The sequence below is a fragment of the Phalacrocorax carbo genome, chromosome 14 (assembly GCF_963921805.1).
Source record: "Phalacrocorax carbo chromosome 14, bPhaCar2.1, whole genome shotgun sequence".
Lineage (NCBI taxonomy): Eukaryota > Metazoa > Chordata > Aves > Suliformes > Phalacrocoracidae > Phalacrocorax > Phalacrocorax carbo.
The window spans coordinates 16,584,515-16,608,388 of NC_087526.1; the positions used below are offsets into that span (position 1 = coordinate 16,584,515).

At 58.2% G+C, this 23,874-nt stretch overlaps 1 protein-coding gene across 11 annotated transcripts in view; it reads left to right on the forward strand.

Moving 5' to 3' along the window:
* EPB41L1 (erythrocyte membrane protein band 4.1 like 1) overlaps nucleotides 1-23,874 on the forward strand; it is a 71,611-nt gene that overhangs the window by 36,429 nt on the left and 11,308 nt on the right. For 4 of the 11 annotated variants that reach the window (XM_064465042.1, XM_064465048.1, XM_064465049.1 and 1 more), the window contains 15 exons: nucleotides 3,627-3,822; nucleotides 4,510-4,674; nucleotides 7,543-7,647; nucleotides 7,725-7,767; nucleotides 8,436-8,511; nucleotides 8,820-9,038; nucleotides 9,143-9,230; nucleotides 9,556-9,708; nucleotides 10,490-10,587; nucleotides 10,720-10,895; nucleotides 11,343-11,491; nucleotides 12,066-12,101; nucleotides 14,080-14,271; nucleotides 15,648-15,746; nucleotides 20,773-23,457. In XM_064465042.1, the coding sequence (XP_064321112.1) occupies nucleotides 3,646-3,822; nucleotides 4,510-4,674; nucleotides 7,543-7,647; nucleotides 7,725-7,767; nucleotides 8,436-8,511; nucleotides 8,820-9,038; nucleotides 9,143-9,230; nucleotides 9,556-9,708; nucleotides 10,490-10,587; nucleotides 10,720-10,895; nucleotides 11,343-11,491; nucleotides 12,066-12,101; nucleotides 14,080-14,271; nucleotides 15,648-15,746; nucleotides 20,773-23,457 (4,461 nt within the window). In that variant the 5' untranslated portion in view covers nucleotides 3,627-3,645. The remainder of the gene's footprint in view (nucleotides 1-3,626; nucleotides 3,823-4,509; nucleotides 4,675-7,542; nucleotides 7,648-7,724; nucleotides 7,768-8,435; nucleotides 8,512-8,819; nucleotides 9,039-9,142; nucleotides 9,231-9,555; nucleotides 9,709-10,489; nucleotides 10,588-10,719; nucleotides 10,896-11,342; nucleotides 11,492-12,065; nucleotides 12,102-14,079; nucleotides 14,272-15,647; nucleotides 15,747-20,772; nucleotides 23,458-23,874) is intronic. The other 7 variants (XM_064465051.1, XM_064465053.1, XM_064465046.1 and 4 more) reach the window with 6 other exon arrangements.

The window sequence follows — 23,874 nt, forward strand, 5'->3', positions numbered from 1 at the left end:
CCTGCCAGCCCCATCTCCCTTGGGGCCTCTCCCAGACCCTTTTACCCCAGCGCTGAGTTTGCAGCCCCAGGTGGGGGACGAGAGCCTTCCCAGCATGGCTGCAAGCAGCGAGGCCGAGGGGCTTTCTGCTCTTCCCCAAGCCCGTCCTGCCCTGGGAGCATGGCGGGGCTTGTTCCTTCCTCCTCTGTGTTCCCGATGGCTGGGGGGGGAGCAATGCTGCAGGGATGGGCTTGATGGGCCCTTGCTGGGAAGGGGCCCACTGGGGCTTGGGTTTCCTCTGTGCCCGTGCTGAGCCTTGTCTCCCTGCTGAGCTGTGGGGACGGGTGGTGCTGGGGAGCCTGTCGGCACCCGCAGCAGGTGGGGCGGGAGGGAGAGCGTCCGGCAGGGCTGAGTCATGTGGGGACCAGAGAAAGGGGGCGGTGGCTGGGATCCCAAAGCAGGGTGGCAGGAGAAGCCAGGCTGTGATGGGAGCAGGGAGATGGTCCCTGGGGGCTTGCCCTTTGCCACCCCAGCACTCCTGTGTCATTCTCTCGCTTGCTTCAGCTGAGTTAGGGTCCCTAGATCAGGCTCCTTGCCCATCCTCAGAGGGTTTGAACTCGAGCTTAATATGCAAAAGTTTGGATAGTGACTGAGAGAGGTGGAATGAGCTCCCAGCCTGCCACCCTTAAGCAACCCCCATCATTTCTTCCCAGTGCAGGGAAAAAGTAGTTTGGAAGAAAGTTTAGAAACCTCAAGCAGAAAACTCAGCATGTTTTTGGCCCAAAGTGATGGTTGTCATTCCAGAGATTTCATGTTAATTAAAAAATTCACACACTGAGATTCAAATGGAAGTGGTTGGGGATGATCCACACAGGGACTGGAGCTGGGAGTGTGCAGTGAATTTGCAGTGGAAAAACAGCAGCCCTGTTTCCTCTGCAGAAAAAATAAACCACTGGTGACCTCTGAAATCTTCTCGTGCCCTTGGCCAAGGACTGGGCTCTGTTAGGAAAAGCTGAGCTGACGTTTCTCAGGGGCCGGTGGCAGGCTGTCCTGCCTGTTCTGGCCAGCAGAATATGGCCCTGGGGCAGGGGGGTGAAATCCTGGCTCTTTTGGTGACCGACAGCATTTGCACAGCCAGCGCAGCCAGCAGCAGTGTTACTGCCCACCGGGCTGCTCCTGGGCAGGCTGAGCCCGGCTGTGCGAGGCACAGGCTGACTCGCTCTGCCTTCTCTGCCTGTCCCTTCCCTTGCCCCTGTCTGTTCCCTCCCACCCCTGGGAGCCAGTTTTAGCAGTTTTTCTGGGTAAGGTTTCACATCTTGCCATAGTGCTGAGGACACCTGAAAGGCAGAGGTGGGACGTGAGCTGTGGTGTGAGATGTGTTTTCCTTGTAAAAGAAAGTCAGCGAGTTTGCGGGCGATGCCGGGCTGAGTGGTGCGTTGATGCACCAGAGGGAAGGGATGCCGTCCAGAGGGACCTCGGCACGCTGGAGAAGGGGGCCCATGTGAACCTCATGAAGCTCAACCAGGTCCTGCAATCCCAGTACCAGCACGGACTGGGGGATGGATGGGTTGAGAGCAGCCCTGCGGAGGACTTGGGGATACTGGTGGGTGACAAACTGGATGTGAGCCGCAATGAGTGCTCGCAGCCCAGAAGGCCAAGCATCTCCTGGGCTGCATCGCTGGCACCGTGGCGAGCAGATCCAGGGAAGTGATGCTGCCCCCCTGCTCCGCCCTGGTGAGGCCCCACCTGGAGCACTGTGCCCAGCTCCGGGGTCCCCAGTGCAAGACAGACACGGACCTGTTGGAGTGGGTCCAGAGGCGGCCACAGAAATGGTCAGAGGGCTGGAGCACCTCTTTCCTGTGAAGAAAGGCTGAGAGTTGGGGTTGTTCAGCCTGGGGAAGAGAAGAGAAGACACTGGAGAGACCTTACTGCGGCCTTTTGCTATATAAAGGGGGCTTACAAGACAGAGAGAGACTTTTTACCAGGGCCTGTGGTGACAAGACAAGGGGCGATGGTTTTAAAATGAAAGAGGGTAGGGTTAGACTGGACATAAGAAATGTTTTGCGATGAGGGTGGTGAGACACTGGACCAGGATGTGCCATCATTGGAAATGTTCAAGGCCAGGTTGGATGGGGCTTTGAGCAACCTCCTCTAGTGAAAGATGTCCCTGCCTGCGGCAGCGGGGTTGGACTAGATGGTCTTTGAAAGTCCCATTCAAGCCAATCCATTTTGTCATTCTAAAAGCGGTCTTTCCCTGCTTGCCTTAGGTCATGGTCCTGACCAGGCTCTTCCTCTCTCATACCTACTAGAACAGCATTTAGGTAGTTGGGACTTACAAGAGGTGATGGTGGTGGGATGTCATGTCACCAAGCAACTCCTCCAGCCCCAGGGTGGCCAGGTCCATGGTCGCGAGCTGCGCTGGGACCTCATTGCTGTGTCAGTACTGCCGGGGCTGGGGCAAAGCCTGGGGTTTGACAGCTCAGGGAGAAGCCGGCTCCCTGCCTATGCCACGTGGGCTGTCATTCCAGAAACGGAGATCAGAAATATCCTGTATGGGCTTCCACACTCCAAAAAAGTGCAGTTTTTCTGGTGTTGCAGGCATTACTCAGGGCTGCCCGTGTGGCTGCTCTGTGGGCAAGGTCAGTGATGCAACCGCAGGCAGATGCCAACTGAGCCAGCTCATCCAGCCACAGCCCTCAGGCACTCTGGTGGCGGCAATCCCAGCTGGTGTTGCATGGTTGGACACAGCTCAGGGAGCCCGAGGGGCCTGAACAGCCCAAGTGACAGATGAGTGATGGTCACAAAGGGTACTCAATGACCTGTGCGTGCGTGGACCAGCCCAGGAGGCCTCGCCAGCCCCACACTGCATTTGCGTAAAGGTTTCAAAAACATAAAGGTTGCAAAAACATGTTACTGAGCACCCCAGCATGGAAAGTGTCTTCCCCTCCCCTGTCCCTGGCCCCGGTTTTCTTTTTGCATCTTACATGAGACAGGCAGCTGGAGCTGGAGGCAGGTTTTGTCTCGCCACCACACAGGGTCCAGCCACGCTGGCCGTGGGAACACAGCATGCTGCGGCTGCTGCTGGGGAGTCCAGGGGGGAAAAAACCAGCCATCCCGGATGCAATATGTGGCGTTGTCCATGTCTGCAATTTGCTGTGTTAGTGCAGCCTTTAACCTGACTCACAGTCTGGTTTTTCCTTCCCAAATAAGCCCTTCCACTCATAAAAAATACGAGTGAAGGTATCTAAAGCCCCAGGGCTGGGAGGAGCAGGGGGTTGTGCCCAGCCCTGCTCCCCGCTCTGAGTGCGGGGATGGGGTGTGAGCTCTGTGCCCTGATCACGGTGAGTCCCTGACACCCGTGTCCCTCCCCACACCGCTGGCTCTTCTCCTCCGGCTCAGCTGAGTATGAAACCCCGACGTCCTGTGCTGCTGCTGTCGGCCCTTTGCAAAGGCACCTCCCGGTGCAGTCAGGGAGCCGGGTGTCCGGCAGTGGGTCTGTGCATGCAGGCAGCGGGGCAGAGATGGGCAGGTCCCACCCCTGCCCATGTGGCTGGGGCATCCCAGGCTGCTGGCTGCCTGGCTGGCATCCTCCATCCCTGGGCACCCCAGTGACACCTCCTATCTTTCCTTGTGGGTGGCGGTGGCAGAGCAGGGTGACCAGCGGCCATGACGACAGAGACGGGCCCCGGTTCGGAGGTCAAGAACACGCAGGAGGAGGCTCCGCAGCAGCAGCCGGAGGCGGCAGCGCACGGCCCCACCGCTGCAGCCGCCAACCCTGCCGGCCGGGACGCTGAGTCTAATGAGAAGCCCAGCACACAGTCTGATGCCCGAAACACCGAGCCAGTGAGTGGGTGATGGCTGGGTGCCATGAGATATGCAGCAGCAGGGGAAGGGGATGCAGCAGGGGCTGCAGGGAGCCCAGTGAGGTGGGCGTCTTCCCTGTGCCGTTGGTCCCTGGGGAGCACCCTGGAGGGGGGGCCCCTGCAGCCAGGGCAGTGGATGGGCTCTGCCCGCTGCCTCTCAGCTGCCGGCATGGGTCCTTGCAGGCAGCACCGGCAGAAGGAGCAGTGCGGCAGCCCGAAGTGCTGACTGCGCTGGAAATGGCACTGCTGCGGCTGCCGTGGCTGGGGGGAGGGATTGGGTGGCCCCGTGTCCCAGGACTGAGCTGCCCCTGGCAGGGTTGGGAGCAGCGGCTGCACCCCGATGTCAGCCTTGGAGACGCCGGGGAGCTGCGCTGCTGCCAGCAGGCGTGGTGCTGCCCTGGCCCTGCCTGCTGCACCAGGCAGTTGGGCAGCGAGGTTTTGGGCGCTGAACTGACCCCAGACTCATGGGCATCCATTTTCCAGGGACCCTGGTTGTGCTGGCAGTGCAGGGTGGGGGAACTGGGCTTGGCTGTGGACTCCCAAGAGGTCACCAGCCTCCTCCCCATCAGCTGCCCTCTTCTGCCTGCTGTTGGAGGGCTTTCCCCATCTGTCTGTCCATCCATCCTGGCAGTAGTGCTGGGTAACCCTGTGTGTCTCCCCGCTCCAGAGCACAGAAATGGAGGAGAAGGACTACAGTGAGACGGATGGGCTCTCTGACAAAACAACCCCTAGCAAGACCCAGAAGTCACCCCAGAAAACCACCAAGAAAGTGAAGAGTGCCCTGTGCAGAGTGACCCTGCTCGATGCCTCTGAGTATGAATGCGAGGTGGAGGTGAGTCCCAGCTTCAGGGGGCTGTGCTGGCACCAAGGAGGGGAAACATCTCAGCCCAGGGACCCTGCCCAGCCCAGTGAGTCCCCAGTGTCAGAGCTCTTCCAATGACAGCGTTGTTGTACCTCTCACCTAGGGAAAAGGATCCACAGAAATAACCGTTTTAGTTGAAATTTCAAAGCAAGGAAAAAATCTGGGAAGACAGGCCCTAGCAGGGAATTTCAGCCCAGTGATTCTAAATTTGGCAGCTACTCACATTAGAAAACAGCATCTAAAAAGCAGAAGCTTAATAGATGGGAGACAGAGCTCTGCCTGGCAATCTGTGCACAACACATTCATACGCCAGCCTGTCTGCTGACACCTCAAGAGCGCAGCGTGTTGGCTGTCCTGCGTGCTAAGGCAAAGGATGTGTGTGCACACGTTGGTGTGAAGAGGCCGACACGCATGGACCCTCACGGCTGCCCCAGGTGGGTTTGCATCCATCCTCTCTGAGTTCATCTTCCTACCCCTTGCTGTCCCTCCCCATGAAGCTGGCAGGCCAGGGAGCGCATGGGGAGGGGTGGCAGCACCACGCGTGTGTGTGCGCATGCCTACGTAAGGGTTACACACGTGCACATCCTTGCAGCTGCATCCTCGTGTGTGCAGGCAGGGCGGCATGCCCGGGCCAGCGGTCCAGCAGCCTGCTCTGGGTGTGTGGGCCGTCCGCTGTTCGTGCAGCGCCGCAAGCGTGTGGCATGGCCGTGCGGGAGTGCATGCGGGTGCCGCCAGGGAGTGCCTTCCCCTGGTGGTGACTGTCACTGCAGGGAGGGACAGGGGGGGCTGGTGCCTGCCAGCAGCTGCCTTGGCATTGGGAGACCTCTTCCTCTGGGACAGGCTGGGGGACACCCAGGATTAAATCAGGAGCTGAGGCTGGGTTTTGTGGAAGGGTCCTGTGGCCCTGCCGCAGGGGCAGAAGCGGCTGGGAGAAATACTTGCTGGGAATGCCTGTTTCTGTCCGGAGCACTCACTGCTGTCTTCTGCCTGCAGGTTGGGGAAGGCAGCGCTGCTCTGGCCTGCGGCATTGTCGTGGTGGGGGGGGACATTTTTAGGACGGGCAACTTTGCTTAAAAATGCAAAAACTGAGGTTGTTGAGGAGTAGAAATCCCAGAGCCTTTGCCAGGGAGACCTTTGCACTTGCTGCTGGTGAGTGGGCAGACGGGTTTTTCTTGGCAGCAGCTCGGAGCTGGCTGCGCAGAGCGGACCTGCATCTGTATGCAGGTCTTGCCTCCTCTGGGTCTCAGCTGTGCAGGGTTGATGAATGCAAAGAGCGTGGCCGCCTGCTCGCTGTGGCTGCCTGGGACAAGTGAGCAGCGCGAGGCAGCCGGCGGTGGGGGCGTCTGGCCCTCTGCCCATGGCACAGGCAGCAGGGCCTTTGATCTCCGCGATCCAGCAGCCCTGATTGTCAGTTTAGCCGTAAAATTTGTCACAAAGCTGTGCAAAGATGGGTTGTCATGAAGATGAAAGCCCTCCCGAAGGAGGAAAGGAGCAGACTACTTCAGGGATTGCGGGGGGCTAACGGCACACAGGAGTGGCTTGCGCAAGCCCCAGCGAGGTGTCCTCCCCGTGGCTCTCCCTGTAGCATTGGCCAAGCAAAACTGGCATGCAGGGAGATACCCAGGTTGCAGTCTTGCTGGCGGCTTCACGAGTAGAGCAAAGCCCCTCGCCGGGCACGGGTAAGGACGAGCCCTCTCTGGTGAAGAGGATGGGGTTGACTTTTAAAGAGCTGCTGCTTTCTGAAAAATCCACCTGGGACACAGAGGAGAGGGTTTAGCATAGAAAGGCTGGTGCTGCATTTCTTCTTCCTTTCTCGTGGGCCCCATGGGAATAGTTGTGCCTTGCCCATGTGCTTAATTAAGGCTTAATTCAGTAAAAATCAAAAAGAGGAGTCAAACCATTCAGTGTGACGCACCCCAGTACTTGCCACAGGTGAGCCCCTGCCTTCAAAACCCAGGTCAGCAGAGAGGAGGAGACTCAGAAAGGGTGACTGCAACTGCTGGAAAAGCTTTGCAAGGTGACAGGAGCCCAGGGGTGCAGCTGGGGGCAGTGAGTGCCAGGGCTGTGCCGCTTGGTGCCCTGGGCTGCCTGGGGTGCGTGGTGAAGGTGCTCCGGTAAATGGATGCCTTGGAGAGGGGAGCTGGCGGCTGGAAGGCTGTAGATAGGGGAGAAACACACATGGGAGGAATTGTTATTCCATATCCATGAGCGAGCCTGAGCCTCGCTGCCACTAGTAAGGAAGGGAAATTCAGGAGAACTCAAAGGGCCAGGTGACAAGGGTGCCCTCCGGCCCTGTGCATGGCTTGGGCTCTTTGTGGCTCTGGTTTGCCGTGCCGTGCTTCAGGACCCAGCTGCCACCGCCACCAGCGGGGAGGGTGTTGGGAAGGAGCTTGTCCCATGGGCAGCACCGGCCACCGTGAGCTCTGGGGTACATTTGTCCCAGCTTGCTGGTCTGGAGTGCAGGAGTCCAGCCTGGGCTGGCTGAACCCCTCTCTGGTTTGGCATCACTGTCTCCTGGTGTGACGGGCGATGAGCCGGCGGGGGGCACCAGGTCCCCCTGGCCTGTGGGACCTGTTGCCTGCACTGCACTGGTTGGGCTTGACCATGCCCAGTCCCCACAGCCCCAGAGCTGCCTGGGTGTCCCAGAGCGGTGCTGCCAGGTGAGAGGGCTGCTCTCAAAGGCAGCCCAGCACCCTCTGTTGGTTGCCTGGAAAACCAGGGCTGCCCGGACCCTCCCCCATGTTCCCTGCCTGCACCCAGCGGTGCTGCCTGTGCCTGCCGGGTCTGCAGGAGCACAAGGGAGCCAGCTTACCATCAGCCTCTCCGTGTCTCCAACAGAAGCATGCCCGAGGCCAGATCCTCTTCGACATGGTGTGCGAGCACCTCAACCTCCTGGAGAAGGACTACTTCGGCCTCACCTTCTGTGACTCGGACAGCCAGAAGGTGAGCACAGGGGGTTCCTCTGCGGCTGCCCACTCTCTGGTGGGGGACCACCCTGACCTGCTGTCTCCTCATTGCAGAACTGGCTGGACCCCTCCAAGGAGATCAAGAAGCAGATCCGCAGTAAGTGCCTGGGGAGGATCCATCCTCCCCAGCCCTGGGCGTCCTGTGGGGCTCCTGGATGGCTCAGCTGTGGCTGTCCTCCGGCAGGTCCCCTCCCCACCTGCCCTGGAGGGAACCTTTGGCAGCTGGCCTGGGGACATGGATGCTGTTTCTCGTTCAGCTGCCTGTTACCCACCTCTCCTCTTACTCATGACAGGCGTGGGGGGCAAAGGACCCCATCGATGCCACCAGAGCGCTGGCTGAGACCTGGTCCCTCTCTGGGTGCCATCCCCTGAGCCACCTGCCCTGAGCAGGGAGCACGGGGATGGGGGGAAGAGTGGGGGGCTTGCTGGGACAGGTCCTGGGGTGCCTTTGCCTGTGATGTTGCCTTGCTGGGACCGCAGAAGGGCTGTTGCTCAGGCTGTCACCTTCTGGGACATGTGACATTAGTAGTCATGCTGAGCTGATGGCTCCTGAAGTTGTGATGCTTTTCTCTCCCCAGCTGTTGGGGGAAGAATAACCAAGTCGTGCTGGTGTCCCCATGGCTGTTCTTCCAGCAGCTTCTGGAACCCCCTTGTCCCTGCCCTGTGCTGGGCTTGCGGGGAACCATGGGACCCTTAGCGGATGCTCCTGCACATCTGCGTGCATCCAGCGTGGGTGCTGCCCTTACTGCTCTCTCCCCTCCCTAGGTGGGCCCTGGAACTTCGCCTTCACTGTGAAGTTCTACCCTCCAGACCCTGCCCAGCTCACGGAGGACATCACAAGGTGAGGAACACCGCTTCATGGCACAGCTGCCAGGGCAGCTCCCAGGGGACTGGCTGGTTGCCTGTGGAGGGGCAGGGCTTAGGCAAGAGGTGGGCAACTGGGGGATGTCTGGGGGCTCACAGTCCTCCTGCTGCATGTGGCATGTCTAAATCACGCAGAGTGGGGCCAGGAAGGTGGCTGTGGGAGGTGGCAGTCCTTGTGGAGAGCAGTGCAAAGTGGGGTGCAAGCTGCCACTTCCTGGGGAGCCCCAGCCTGCTCCGGAGGGCACGTGCCTCCACCCTGCTCTCACCCTCTGCCCGCTCCTGCAGATACTACCTGTGCCTGCAGCTCCGTGCAGACATCATCACGGGGCGCCTGCCCTGCTCCTTTGTCACACACGCCCTGCTGGGCTCCTACGCCGTGCAGGCTGAGCTGGGTGACTATGATGCCGAGGAACACATGGGCAACTACGTCAGTGAGCTCCGCTTCGCCCCCAACCAGACACGGGAGCTGGAGGAGCGCATCATGGAGTTGCACAAGACCTACCGGTGAGCCCAGGAGAGGACGGGCTGGTGGCGAGGAAGGCACCAGACAGCTGGCCCATGCCCAGTGGGACACCCGGCCATGTGTCCCCCTCTCTGTCTCCCTGCAGGGGAATGACCCCCGGGGAAGCAGAGATCCACTTCCTTGAGAACGCCAAGAAGCTCTCCATGTACGGGGTGGACCTGCACCATGCCAAGGTACAGGGCCTCGGGGCTGCCAGAGCGATGGCCAGTGCCACTCCATCCTGCCCTGCTGCCTGCACACGTCTCCCTGCCCAGCCCCCTCCTCCCATAATGAAGGTTCAACAAGGACACTGTCCTGGGCAGCCAGCTCTGGGTGGCCCTGCGCTGGAGCAGAGGACCTCCAGAGATCCAACCTCAACCAGGCTGTGATTCAGTGACCTCTCTGTCCAACGGTCCCCTGTAGCAGAGCACCAAGCAGGAGGGAGCGTGGCACTGCCGGCCAGACTGGTTCTTACTGGGCAGCTGAGCATTCCCCTCTTGTCCCTCTTGCCTCCTCCAGGACTCAGAGGGCATTGACATCATGCTGGGCGTCTGTGCCAACGGCCTCCTCATCTACAGGGACCGGCTGAGGATCAACCGCTTCGCCTGGCCCAAGATCCTCAAAATTTCCTACAAAAGGAGCAACTTCTACATCAAGATCCGCCCGGGTGAGGTGGGTGCCATGCACCAGTGCAGCCCCAGGGCGCGGCAGGGCGCCTGCTCTGCTGGACTGGGGCTACCTGGCGGGGAGGTCCTCACCCGGCTCCAGTCTCTGCCCCAAGGGTCCCAAGTTAATGACCACCCTGGCACATCTCCTGTGGCATGTGGAGGCTTTCTGCAAGTGCTTTTTAGTTCTTGCTCTCGTTTTCTTGCTGGCAAAGTGACTTCAGCAGGCTGAGATCACCCCAGGCTCCTCTCCCCATGAGCCAGGCGCCGTGACCCCGCTGGTGTAGGGAGGTCACCCAGGAAGTGGGGTTGAGGGCCATTTTTGATGTGTTTCCATGCTTCATAAAAAAGCATCAGGAGGCTTCTTCATTCATTTTCTGACATTATTTTCACTCTTTTCACTTTTATGTGCACTGATGGGAGAATACATTTCCACCCACGTTTTCCAGCAGACAGGAGGGCAAGGACAGTGCATCTAAAATGGAGAGTGACGCCCTCTCGCCAAAATGAGCTGTAAAAGGTTTTTGTTCCTTGAGGGAATTTATCTTGCACTGAAAAGCCATTTACAGTTGAGGAAAGTGCTTAGGCTGAAAGTGTGAGGGCCTGATCCCACCACCCAGTGGGGCTCTGCATGGATCTTTCCAGCACTGCTTTGAAGAAGACTTTTTTTTTTGCATGATCATGGCTCCTGCCAGGGGAACCTGAGAGCCTTAGCAAGGCAGGTCTCATCCCATCATCTCCTCTAGGGCAGGATCTACCTGTAATGGTATGTCTCTATCTCCCCCAAGTACGAACAGTTTGAGAGTACCATTGGCTTCAAGCTGCCCAACCACCGCTCTGCCAAGCGTCTCTGGAAGGTCTGCATAGAGCATCACACCTTCTTCAGGTGAGAAGACCTTCTCCAGACCTTCTCCAAGCCTCCCTTCTCAAGGCGGACACGCTCCTGCCTCTGCCGGAAGCAGCGCCAGGGGGGCGCAGCTGGGGCTCGCTGACAGCATCTCACCGCTCTCACCCCTAGGCTGGTATCGCCAGAGCCACCCCCCAAGGGCTTCCTGGTGATGGGCTCCAAGTTTCGCTACAGCGGGCGGACGCAGGCGCAGACACGGCAGGCCAGCGCCCTCATTGACCGCCCGGCTCCCTTCTTTGAGCGCTCCTCCAGCAAACGGTACACCATGTCTCGCAGCCTTGACGGAGGTATGCCCCAAATTGGGGAGGGGGAGGGAGATTGGTCCGCTGGCGGGAGCGAGGGGGATGCTGTTCAGCTCATCTCTGCGAGCTGTTTGGCTCATTTGACAGGGTTACAGCAGCCATCAGGCTTCCTTCTGGAGGCCGTCCCCAAACCCATCCCCATGGCAGAGGGTCTGTCCCCACCCCAAGTGATAGTTCAGACTGCGCATGAGCAGGGGAATGTGGCAAAGCTGGGGTTGGGCAGCTTGGGGATGGGGCTCCCCCCAGCTCCCTGTGTCCTGGGACCCCTGGGGCTGCCAGGAAGCCCTGGGACCAGCCCTCCCTGCTGCAGGGCATTCGGGGCTCCTCAGCCCCCAGGTCTGAACTGGCTGGACTGGGGACAGGGGACGGGGGGCTGGAGTGGGGGTTGGGGGTGGCAGGGCTGGGGTGACCCGGGCTCTCCCCCACGGGCAGAATTCTCGCGCCCAGCCTCCGTCAGTGAGAACCACGACGCCGGGGCAGAGGGCGAGAAGCAGGATGAGGACGGTGAGTTTGGCAGCAGGAGGCGGTCCGAGACAGAGGACGAGGAGGTGACCACCCCAACGAAAATCAAGGAGCTGAAGGTACAGACGAGGCGGGCAGAGGAGGGTGGAGGTGGAAGGGTTAGGCTGGCTCACCCCTGGAGAAAACAGGCAGGGGACTGGGCACGGGCAGCAGGGCTGGGCTGCAGGCAGGTAGGGTCGTGTCGCAGCACAGTCCCCTGCAGCCCTTTCCTCGCCAGCTGTGCCCCAGGCTGGTGAGGCCCTTGGGCATGGCTTTGCCTCACAGTGGAAATGGGGCTGTCACAGGGGCTCGGCTCAACTCTGATTCCCCAGCACCTGCCAGGTGGTCTCAAGACTTGTCCCCAGGCAGGGTTGGACCTGGGAGTAGCCCTGCTCCGGGACAGGGATGAGAACGGGGATGGAGACAGGCCAGGCACACCAGTGCCCACTCGTGCCTGCCACTGCCTGTGCACAGACCACCCACTCCCTGCCCCAGCCCCCAGACTTGGCCCAGCCCATTTCAGCCCCATGCTGCAAGGGGAGGGGGGGTCCAGTGCTTCTGTGCCCTGCCAACCCATCAACTTAACTGTGATGTTTGTGACAAGTTCCCTCAACTGACCCTGCTGGTTACTTTTAACCCTCTCTTTGCTGCCAGCCGGAGCACGAAACAACCCCCAGGCACAAGCAGGAGGTATTCTCTCTCTGGAGTATCTTAGTCCTCATCGGTGCATCATATTGTCCATCCTTTTCAAAGCAACACTGTGTGTCACCCTATTTACTGGAATACAAGATGCACCAGGGCGGGGGGGTTGGATGCTAGAGAAGCCCGATGAGCAGACAGCTGGGGATCTGCCCCAGCACGCACACAGCATCTTCTATCCCACTAAGTAAGGGAGTCCTTAATTGTACATGTGAGCAAGAGCCCTCCCAAGGCGCAACGGCCGGGCCCCCGTGCCGAGTCCTTGGCCCGTTGGGAAGACCCGGCTTCTGCTCGTGTTACTGACTCCGCCATGTCCTCGCCTCATGTCTCCTCCCCGTCCAGCCCTGCGGCCCTGGCTCTCCTGTGGAGGCCGGTCCTGCTGACACCCCGACCCGCATTCTGCTTTTGCCTGACCCTGACTGCCTCCGTCACCTGCCCTACCCGGCGGCTCTGCTCTCCCGCAGCGTGGCTCCCCTCCGTGGAGAGCCGGGCTGGAGCTCCTCGCAGCGCTGTGGCTGCCATCCCACCCCGCTGGGGGCAAATGAATTTCTGAGCTGCCTTCAGCGCCCGCTCAGCTGCCTGTGGGCGCAGGCACTGGCACCCACCCCCCGTGCCAGCGGGCAGCTGCCTGCATCTGCCCGGCCTGAGAGCGGGCTGTCGCAGAGCAGAGAGAGGCTGTGCCCGCCCCTGCACAAGCTCCTGTGTCTGTGATGGCCCCCCATGAGGAACAATTCCTCCCAGCCTAAAATCCCCAGGGGTTTCCCCTCTGCTCGCAGTGGGATGTAGAGCCTCGCTGGAGCTGTCGACAGGGGCAAAATCAGCCAGGCAATGGGGTTTGACGCACTGGCACCACACAGCTCTCACCGTCCTGCTGAGCACCACAAGGCAGGCCCCCCCAGGGCGGTGGGCACCAGTCCCGGTCCCTCCCCTGCCCACCTCATTGCTTACCCCACTGCATGTGCATGTGCTGCTCCCCCAGCCCCCAGTGCACCCCGAGCCCAGAGGTGGGCAAACCATGAAGCACTTCTCCACGGCTCAAACACATGGGTCCACAGGGGGAGTCTTTTCATGAGCTGTGCTGAGCCTTCAGGATCTGCAAAATTTGGTAGGGTTTTTCATGGGACTCTCTTGTGTCTCTGGGATGTTGCTGAAGAGAAATATAGGGGAGGTATTTTAGGTGACTCCTTTTGAACCTTGAAAGAGGTTTGAGTTCCAGTTTGAAGCAGAAGCCAGGGTTCTTGCACTTGCTGGTTCCTGCTCTGAGCCAGTTTGCCCACCTCTGCAGCAGGACAAGGGGAGCTGCCCTGGTGCCTGTACTGTCACGAAACGACGCTCTAACACCTAAACCCCACTTTGCACTTCGCTCTGAGCTGTCCTCTCTCCACAGCAGGCCAGACCCCATCCCTACCCCAGGCTGCCGTTGGGCCCAGGCTGGTCCATGGTGGTCCAGGCTGGGATCCACGCTGGACACCTCTGACCAGCCCTTGACCTCGTGCCCTTTGGCAGAAGCCCACTTTGAAGGAGCTCTGTTGGAAACGCTGGTTTCCTGCCCTGCTGAGGCAGAGGCTTGGGCTCCCTGTGTGCGGGGCACGAGGGAGCAGCAGAGGAGGCTGCTGGTATTTCCCGTAGGGCCCTGTCCCTTTCTGATCCCAAGGGAGAGCCCACTCTTTTCCTCTGGGTGGCTTAGCTTGTCCTCAGCAGGCCGTGCTGGAGATGCCGAAGGGGCTTGCTGTGCCCTTCCTGGAGGGAAGCCTGCCACCCGTGTTTTGCCACGTGCTGCCTTTCTGCTGCTCTCTGCAGCGGCCTTAGTGAGAACTCCAGACCAGGGTGCTCTGAAATGCTGTTCATTTGGCTCTTGAGACCCTAAATTCAAGCCTGGTGTGAAGCAAACCCTCCCAGTGCCCCTGCTCATCTCTTTTGCCTTGGCTGGTGATTTAATCGTAGTTATCTTCCTCTCTCCCTCCCCAAGTTTTTAGACAAGCCAGAAGATGTTTTGCTGAAGCATCAGGCCAGCATCAATGAGCTGAAACGGACCCTGAAGGAGCCCAACAGCAAGCTGGTTCACAGGGATCGGGACAGGAGGCTGCCTTCCTCACCAGCATCTTCCTCACCCAAGCATGAGGATGAAACACCAAAGGGAACCCCAGAAAAGGCCAGCGAGGTTTGTTCCGCTGCTTCTCTTATGGAGGGGATCAGGTTGTTCACAAGGAGATGTTCCTCAGCTGTTGGGCTCTGGGTCTCTGCCTCCTGTGCTACCCTGGGGGAGCCCAGTGGAAATTACATGGTGGAAATTACACTGTGGGGACATGGGGTGGAGGGAAGGGGCCTTTGGCCAGGCTGTTGTCTCTGAGTTTTGTAACGAGCTAACAGTTTTCACACTGCTGTTAGTGATCTCCCCTTGTGCCCTGGCACCGCATGGGGTTGAACTTCTCATCCTTCTCCGGAGGGCTGTGTTTTGGGGGTACCTGGGAGTTGAGCTGTGGCTTTGTTGGCCCATGAGATGGGGCTTTCCTCACCGTTCATACCAGCAGTGCTGCTGCATGGCAGTGCCCGCTGCAGCTTTTGCCTGAGGGGTGTCCTCAGCGGAACGGGACCAGGTGCCTGCACAGAGGTGCCCCACGGTGCTCTCAGCAGCCGGGACCTGGGTGGTGGGAGTAGGCAGAGGGGTGAGCAGTGCTGCACTGGCATCCTGTACGCACGTCCTTCCCTTCAGGCATTTTTGCCTGCTGGCTTTGCAGTGGGACCGCAAGTGTGAAAGGAAGGTACCTGGGGAGCTGGAATCGGGGGGCTCCAGGACATGCAGAGCCCTTGGTGCTCTGTGAGGGGCATGGATGTGGCGCAGCTGGGTGTCCTGTGGCGCTGGGTTCCTGCTTGGCTCGGTACAGGCAGCATGTGGTAAGGGCATCCCTGCTGCCAGCCTGGGTGCCCTCTCCCTGCCAGGGACCCTCCCTGCTTGCTCTCCCCCCCGCAGTGTTCTCTGCCCACAGGGACTCTGGAGCCAGTCTCGTGCCCGCACTGGTTGGCATGGCTCCAGGCGAGGTGGACGCCACACAGGGGGCCCCCCTTGCCCTAGCTCCCTCCCAGGACAGTCTTGCAGAGCAAGTGAGGATGTGGGGCTGGGCTGCAAGGATGGTGTGGGGCGCTGTGGGGTGGCTGGGCCAGGGGCTGTCTGTGGGGGATTTGTGGTGTGCACGTGCGCCTGCTGGTCCCCAGCGCTGACCAGAGACGTGGGGCTGCAGGGTGACCCAGCCAGAGGTGAGCTTACAGCCCATCATCAAAGCACTCAGCTGGGAAGAGGAAGAGGGACTTCACCCCGCATCTCTTACAAACAAATATATAAAGTGCAGAGATGTAAATGGAGCATCTAGAGCTAGCGTACAAGAACCTCTGTTATTCCATCCACCCATCCATCTACCCACCTACCCACTCACCATTTGTTCCTTCATTCCTTCTCATATGCTCTCTCTCTCTCTCTGTCTCTCTGTCTGTCTCTCTCTCTCTTTCCCTGTGGGTGCTGGGGTTTCCATGCTGGCACAGACGATGGAAGAGGACACCCTAGACGATTTTGCATCTGAGCACGGAGCTTCCCTAAGCATGGAGTCTTTCACGCAGAAAAGCCTTGTCTCCTCTCCTGAGGTGGTCATCATCCTCCTTTTCTCCCCACACCTCACTCTTACAGTCTGCCCGCCATGGGGCCCTCCAGCTTGCCAAGGTGGCTCCAGCCCTCTGAGCAGAGCTTGAGCCATTTGCTGGCCCCCCTGGGTGGGTCCCCTCTCCAGTGATGGGCAGGATCCCTCGTGAGGACAGGGCTGTTGGTGAAATCTTCTCTCCCGACTGTTTCTTCTGGGCTGTGAGATGGGGTCTTGGGAGAGACCTTCCAGTGGAAGCCTGCTGTGCTCCCCCAGGGCTGGCTGTGTGGGTGAGGGAGCCATGCTGTAGGCCAGTGCTAGGGTTCCCAGGGAAGTGCTGACCCTATGGCACAGGCGCTCTGTGGGTCTCCACTCCAGGAGCAAGCAGGCAGGCAGCTACAAGCTGTCTTTAGCAATCCCTTGTGCTTTCCTTTCACTTCGGCTACAGTTACAGTTCCCCAGGCCCAGACACCCTGAAACAGGGCATCTCTGGAGGCATCAGAAATGTTGGACTTATGCCTGTGCAAAGCAGGGTCATGCTGCCTTTGGTGTCCTTGCGCAGCGCCCATGGGTGAGGAATGTGGGCTCTTGACCCTGCTTGTATGCAGGGTTTATCTCACATGATGGTGGCTGTTTCCCAGAACAGCCAAGAGAAGACACCACTGAGCAGAAGAGAACTGGTCTTTGAGGCTTGTTTCTGGTGTGGTTGGACCCAGCCATGCTGCAGCGTGGTGCCCAGCGGTGCTGGGGTGCACCTCCTGTCTGAGTGCCTCCAGGGAAGACAGCGGAGCAGGAGCAGCGTCACGTCCCCCTGCAGACAAGGCAGGGGCAGGGGCAAGGCTGGTCCCACTCTCACTCCCTGTCATCTCCCTTAGTGCAGCAGTTGCCGGCATTGGCAGGCTATGACCTACCAGCACAGCTGGAGCCTGAACTGGGGCTGGCTGGAGCATGTGTCCCCAGGAGGCATTATGGGTGTGAGTGAGGGCTTGGGCACAAACTTGAGCTTCAGCAGGGATACAAGCACCTTCAGTGAAGTCTGGGCTCTGCAGCAGCATCTTCTGGTCCATGCTAGGGCCCTCTACGTGCCAGTATTTAGGAGCTGGTGGACAGAAACAGCATAAGTGAGGTGCACGCATATCTCTTGATTCAGAGTCTTCCCTTCTGCCCTCCGGAGACCCTCGGGGTGCCAGGGCTGCACTGGGGTGCAGGTGCTGAGGTGGCCTCACCAGTAATTTCTCTCCAGGTGTTAGTGGCTGGGACTCAGCAGTTGATATGTGGGAACTTGTCCTTCCCTGGCCTATGATCACCATGAGTAATTCATGGCCCCAAGATGGTGGTGACATGAGGACAGCACATCTACAGATCTTGGAGCTCTCATCATGCTCAGCCAGAATGTCCCTCGATGCCTATGGGCTTCATACCCACTGATGTTGGGTTATCTGTCGCCCCCAGCTACAGACATCTCCACCCTCCCCTCCATCCCTCAGTCCTCACTCCTGCTGGAGGACCAGAATGCTGGGCTGGGAGGTGCCAGGAGACTCTTCAGCTTTGGGAGACGAAGCCAACCCAGTGTGTTGTCTCAACATCTCAGATCCACTCATTCTCCCTTCCTTGTTGTGGGGCTTGTGCTGTCCTCTCAGGTAGGCTGGGTCTCTCTGAGGAGCAAAGAAAGATGGCAGGGACACTGAAGAATGCCAAAGGGAGAAGCCTCCTGCCTGCCTGGGCTCTGCCGAGGTTATGGGCCTTGTTGGCAGGGGCAAAAAGCTGTCTCTGCTCCATGCTGTTGTTTCTTTCCTTTCTACCAGCTTGCTCTCTGTTGTGTTCTGTAGGCTACAGTGAGAATGGCCTTCCCAGATGCTCCTGTTCCTAGAACAGATGTTGGCGGAGGGTGGGGTATGAACGTAAATTATCCCTCGGGAGGTCAAGGTTGCTCTATGGATAGACCCTTCCCAGCACCATCACTTCTTAGACTCAGCTCCTGCCTTGGCACATGCTCTGTCTGCAAGCCTACTGACCTCCAAAACTTCTGAAGTTCTTGTCTTTCCTGGAGGACGTACCCAAGTATCCAGGTATTTGCTCCAAAGATCCCTGAGAGTCTTCAAGCTCTGGAGACACAATAGCTGCCGTGAGCTGTGGAACCAGAGCTGTGACCGGAGCTGGCATTGAGCCCTCCGGAGCAGAGTTCAGATCACAGTAGTTTTCTGTTCCCTTGGAGTGGGTTGTGCTCATCCCAACGAAGTTTGAGGAGAAGAACGCTAGTTTTGAAATCAATCTGGAGCTTTTGGGTTTTCTTTTCTGGTGAAGAGATGTGGCTATGGATGAACACATTGTTCCAGGCTTCACAAGACTGGTCTTAAGGCTTTTTTATGGACAACATATATCTCAAGCCTCAACTCAGAGAAGGAGCCTGAAGAAACTCATCATCTTTGTCCAGAGAAGGTCTTCTCCAAAGGACTCTGGCTTGCAGCCAGAGACAGGGGATGGCAGGGCTTCACTGAAGAGACTTGTACATGTGCTCACAGTCTGTCCATCCTTGCCCTGGCTGCAGAAAGGGCTCAGCAATGAGACCGCAGCGCAGGAGCAGAAAAGAAGCTGTTGTACCCTCAGGGTAAGCAGTCTTCTGATTGAATCGCCCATGAGCATCGCTGCTGAATATGAGGATTGGTGTTGAGGGAATGCCAGAGACCACCCTGGGCTTCCCAGCAGGCCCAAAGCAGCCGCTAAGTTAGAGATAATGTTGCTTTCACAGGTCAAACCCAACTGTGAAAGACCTACATACAACCTGGTGCTCCTGGCAGTCACCAACTACCTCTGTTGCAATTTCCATGGACTAGGAAGAAATACAACCTGTATCGGAGGCAAGAGTGGAGGAAGGGGCCTGGAGAGCAGACGGTGCTTGGGAGCGCGGAGTAAAGGGATATTGGAGAGGCTTGTGCGAGCCATGCTGTAGGGAGCTGGTGTGAGACGGGTCCCACGAAGACCTGGCTCCTCCAGCACAGGTGCGCAGGACTGCCTGGCTGTGGCAGGGTGCAGGTGCCATGGCAGAGTCCCTGGCAAGGATCCATCTTCCATCTGTGGAGGAGGGTGCGCTTACTGCCCTGTGTGTTGTATGGCTTGCAATGCACGTGTGCCATCCCAGCGGCTGTCCTGGCAGTGCGAAGAGCCTTCGCTTGCCTCTGCCCTCAGGTGGCTCGGTGTTTTCACGGGGCCAGCAGCAGGCCACCTGGCACGCAGCCCCCGTGGTGTCTCCCACCCAGGCACAGCCCTGCTGGCACTCGCTGGGGGATTTTCAGGGGCCAGCCATGCTCTTGCCAGAGCCCGGGGCAGGGGGGCAGGTGTGAGGGCTGCTGCTTGCCCAGGTGCTGCCAGGGCAAGGCCTGGAGCACTGTGCCTGGGGAGCTTTGCTTTCTTTGGCACCTGGTAATGAAGGTGGGAGCCGGGAGGTGGCATTTTTCTGTTGGGCGCTTTCACCAATTTCTGATTTGCCTCCTTGTGGAAACCCTTCCACTAATGATTGGTTTTCCTCCTTTCTCTCTCTTCTCCTATCTCACCTTCTTTTCTCTTCCCTCTTGTTCTGCTTCCCTCTGCCCCTCTGTTTCACCTTATTCAATATCAGTTATTAGGTTTCCATTTTGGGTACAACTGCTACAAACATTCACCCTGACACTCCTGCATGGGGCATGGCTCGTGTTTTCACTCATTATTTTCCCTAGATCGGGCAGGGAGCAGGCAGCCAGCCCCCCCACTCACTGGGGCTGGGGTGCGTCCTGGTGCCAGAGGGTCGCTCTTGCCCTGCCTGCAGAAGTGACACTGGCTGATGCCCAGACAGCCTGTGTCATGGGCAGAGCCAGCCCCATGGTGACCTCCACAGGACCTTGCCTGCAGCACTGCCCTTTGCACGTGTGCTGCCGACAGTAGGATGGCTGGGGAGGCTGCTGGCCTTCCTCATCGGTGCAAACATTTTCCTGCAGCTGTCTTCTCGTGGGTTATTTTCTACTTTCTGTTCCAGAAGTGGTTGAATTTTACCAGTGCTTTGTTCCTGGCACTTGTGAAGTCTTTAGCTGTCTCGCAGGACAAACAGATCAATGTACCGAGTGTATGTAGTACCAGTAATCTAGTATCCTCCCCTGCACAGCAGCACAGATACACTCTGTGGTCTATCACATACCCACTGTGTCCTTGCTGCAGGATGCTCCACAACCTTTGCGTGGGCCTTGCTGCAGTACCTGTAGCCGTCTCAGCTGCCAAGCCTGTGGTCTTCTTTTACGTTTCACGGGTAGCCTTTTACAGGTTACATTTTCTGAACCGCCTGGTTTCAGCATTGCTAGAAACCTCTGCCAAATAATTGATTCGGATGAGATTTCCCTGGAGAGCTGGAAAGGAAGGATGGACTTTGGAGTGAATCTCAGCTGCAGCATCTAGTAGGAAGAGGAAAGGGCCTTTCTGACACCTAAAGGTGGTTTCTTTTCTTGCTCATGCTCCTGGCAGCCTGACATAGTCTTAGGGCACGTGGATGAAGCTGAGAATGAAGCTACTCAAAACACAGACCGTTGCCTGCAATGAAATCTCACCCTTTGCTCGTGGAGATTGCTAGAGCCAGCTGAAAAGAGGAGTCAGATGGGGAGTCTAAGTTGGGTTTAACCAGCTGCATACCCCTGCCTCATGCAAGATGCTCTGATGGCTGTTAATGTGTCTGCTGGGAGCATTGCTCCCACTTCTGTACATCCAACAAAGCTGCAGATATTGCAGGTATGTTAGTGAGCCACCGCCCAGAGCAAAACATGGTCCCTTGAGAGGACAGAGGGGCTTAGACCCGTCATGGCATCAGCCCCCTTATTTTCAGTCCCTTCTCTCCATCAGCGACTTGCCAGGCTCTTTGTATAGACCCTGCCTCAGCTCTTGCATGAATAATAATAATGATTTAGTCAGCCCTGTCCGAGGCAGATCAGTTTTCTGTTAGTCATGACAGCAGTCATCAGCAGTTAGGTAAAGTATGTTTGATGCTAACTCTTCTTGCTCCAATTGCAATGCAGGGCTCGGAGCATTGGGTATTTATAGAGAGAGAAACTCCTAGGCTGGAAGCGGTAGCTCTAAAGAAAGCTCTGGGAGTCAAGAAAGAAGAAGCACATGCAGGTACCTCAGAAGTGAAAATGGGCACGAGCATATCAAAAGCGGAGATGGCAGTAGGGAAAGCCAAGGAAATGGCAGGCCAGGAAGAGCCAGCAGATGCAGCCCTGGATACCCGGACAAGAGCAAAAATGATCGCTAGTCCAGAGGATTTTGAGTCTGTCTGGGAGGATGAGATCTATGAGAAGGAAACCAGGGGGGAGCCCAGCCAGGAGGCAGAGCGCCTGACAGCTGGGAGCGCAGAGGAGCCCCAAGAGCAGGGCGAGGAAGCAACCACCATTGAGCCAGGTCTGCCCAAGCCGTGTCAGCAGCCTGAAGAGAAGCAAAGGGTCAGGATTTTGGGACCAGACCCTCCCCAGGGAGAAAGTGAGGTGGTCTCCAAGGAGCGTGCTTCTGCAGCCTCCAGGAAGCAGGAGCCCAGAGTGCTGGCCACAGCCACGGAGCTTGTTAAAATTAAAGTGAAGGCTAGTGACGACAGCTCGGAGACTTCTGCAACCCAGAGGATCATCTACTTAGGAGATCCAGAGGGAGAGGCAAAGGTCAGTAAAACACACCCGCTCTTCGAGACTAGTGGACGGCTTGGCTTGGAGGAGAGACCAGAAGCCACTGTGACCACAGCTGGAGAGGGACCTGGGCATGTGGCACCTGCTGCAGAAGGGTTCCAACCCCCTTCCTCAGCAAATCAGCAACACAGGGCAGTGTCTGGAAAACCTGCTGAAGCACCAGAGCAGCCCGGGACAGGCTGTGATGGGACCAGCCTGGTGGAATGTCCCACCTCGGGGTGGGAGGAAGGGCTGCCCCTACAGCAAGAGAAAGCATCTGCTGGGCTGACAGGCTGCAAAGCGTCCGAGGGAGGTGAAGCTCTACCATGTTCCCAAGAGGTGGGGCCAGAGGAGATGGATCTGCGAAGCCCAGTGGGAAGCTTGAAGCCATGTGGCCTGACAGGGGATGGCCGCAGGGCTGAGGAGCACAGAGGGAGCCCAATTCAGAGTCCAGACCTCTGCACAGCAGCGGAGGGGCTCTCGGGAAGGACTGGAGCAGACGTCGGCAAGGAGGAAAGTGCCAGAGTGGTTCTTCAGATGGAAGAGTTAGAGACCAAGTTGCTTCTGTCAGCTGTGTCTCAGCAGTGCCACCCCCACACCACCGCAGGGTCCGAGGGGGATAAGCCCAGCGCTCCTGCCCCAACGCCCTTTCCCCAGCAATCCAGCCCTGTCCCTGAAGAGCCAGCCCCAGGCGCTGAGCCTGAGGGCAGAGACCTGGCCCAGAGTACCAGCCCTGAAATAGGTGTGGGCATGCCCAAAGATGTGAAGCCCTCAGTGGAGGTGGTACGCAAGGAGGCAAGCCCTGTAGTAGACAAAGGGACACCCAAGGATGTGAGCCCTGTAGCAGAGGTGGCCATACACAGGGGCACCAATCATGATTCTGAAGAACAATCCCAAGACATGGGCTTTGCTACATGGAAACCACACCAAGGTGCAAGTCCTGTTGCAGGAGGACCACCCCAAAGCACAGATGCTGCAGCAGAGCCGATACAGGTCAGAGACCCAGCCACAGGGGAGGTGGCCCAGGACATGGACCCCATCGCAGCGAGGGCAACCCAGAGCAAAGTCCCTGACACAGAAGAGGAGAAGCCCATGATAAAAGAGCTCTCCCAGGACGTAGGGCCCACATCAGGGAAGCTGACCAGAGATGAAGGCTGTGGGATGGAAGAATTGCACCATGACAAAAGCCCTTGCATGGAAGAGCTGCCTCCCAAGGCAGAAGAACCAGGACAGTCTGAGGCCATAATAAGAGACCTGCCCCATGAGGGACCTGTGGCTGGAGGGCTGCTGCACACTGCAGATCCCAAAGCACAAGAGCCACCCTGGGACTTGGAGTTTAATGTGGGGCAAGACCTGCAGGGCAGGAGTCCTACAGTAGGAGAAACAGCCAGAGACAGTGGCCTTGTGCCAGGGCAGCCACCGCAGGATAAATCTCCTCCCAAAGAAGCTGCTGATGTCCCGCACTCCCACTCCCCTGTAGCAGGATTATGTCAAGGAAGCAAGACATACCGGCTCTCCGCCTTGATCTATGAAGGCGGGGGAGAGCCGCAAGTAAGCAGTGGGACACATCAAACAGAGTCCGCGTCACTGATGTGCATGGCTAGGAGGACGGGAGCAGTGTCTCAGGAGCGTGGGGAGGTCGCTGTGGCCCCAGGCAGCTGGCAGGACAGCGAGAGCTACAGGAAAACCTCAGTGGCCTCTAAGATCAAGATGTTCGAGCAAAGTGAAGCAGAGCGAAGGGCAGCCCGGGAGGGACAAGAGTGCGTGCCTGAAGCTGAGACGTTGGCAAAAGCAAAGGGGAAGATGGGTCTGGCACAGGACATGCTTTTGAACACAGGCCTCACCTCACTGCTGGCAGTGTCGGTCCCTCCAGTGGGGGCCGTGTCCAGTGTGGGCTCCTTGGCCCTCGGGCGAGAGGCCGGTTCAGGAGACGCCTCCCAGCCTCTCTCTCTGAAGGAAGATGTTTCTGTTGACCTGGAGCATGGAGAAGACAGTGCTGACCTGGTCTCCCCTGACTCTGGCTGCGAACTCACACTGGCAGAAGCTGTGGTAACTCTTCCAATGAACTGTCCGGACGGAAAGTTCATGCGCATGTTGTGTGGCTCTTTATTACCATGTTCAGTGGCTCCTCACACATCCATTGACTGACAGCAGTCGCTTTGCATCCCCTGTCCTTTTATGTATGTGTGTGTGGTCAGGCTTATTTGCTGAATGCAGACCCGCTGGCCAGTTGGTTCATCAGCTTTTGTTTTGTGACCCCACCCCGACATTTTGGCTCCCTGGAGAATGCCGCTCGCTACACCCGAGAGCGGGCACCCAAGCTTCATGTTCAGGAGCCAGAAAGGGAGACGGGGGGTGGCTGAAGGAGCTGTGACTCTGTCACAGACACGCACACACACCTAGCAGCAGCGTGCCCACGCTTCCAGCTTCACCCTCGCATTTCTTATGTTGATATCCCTTTTTGCT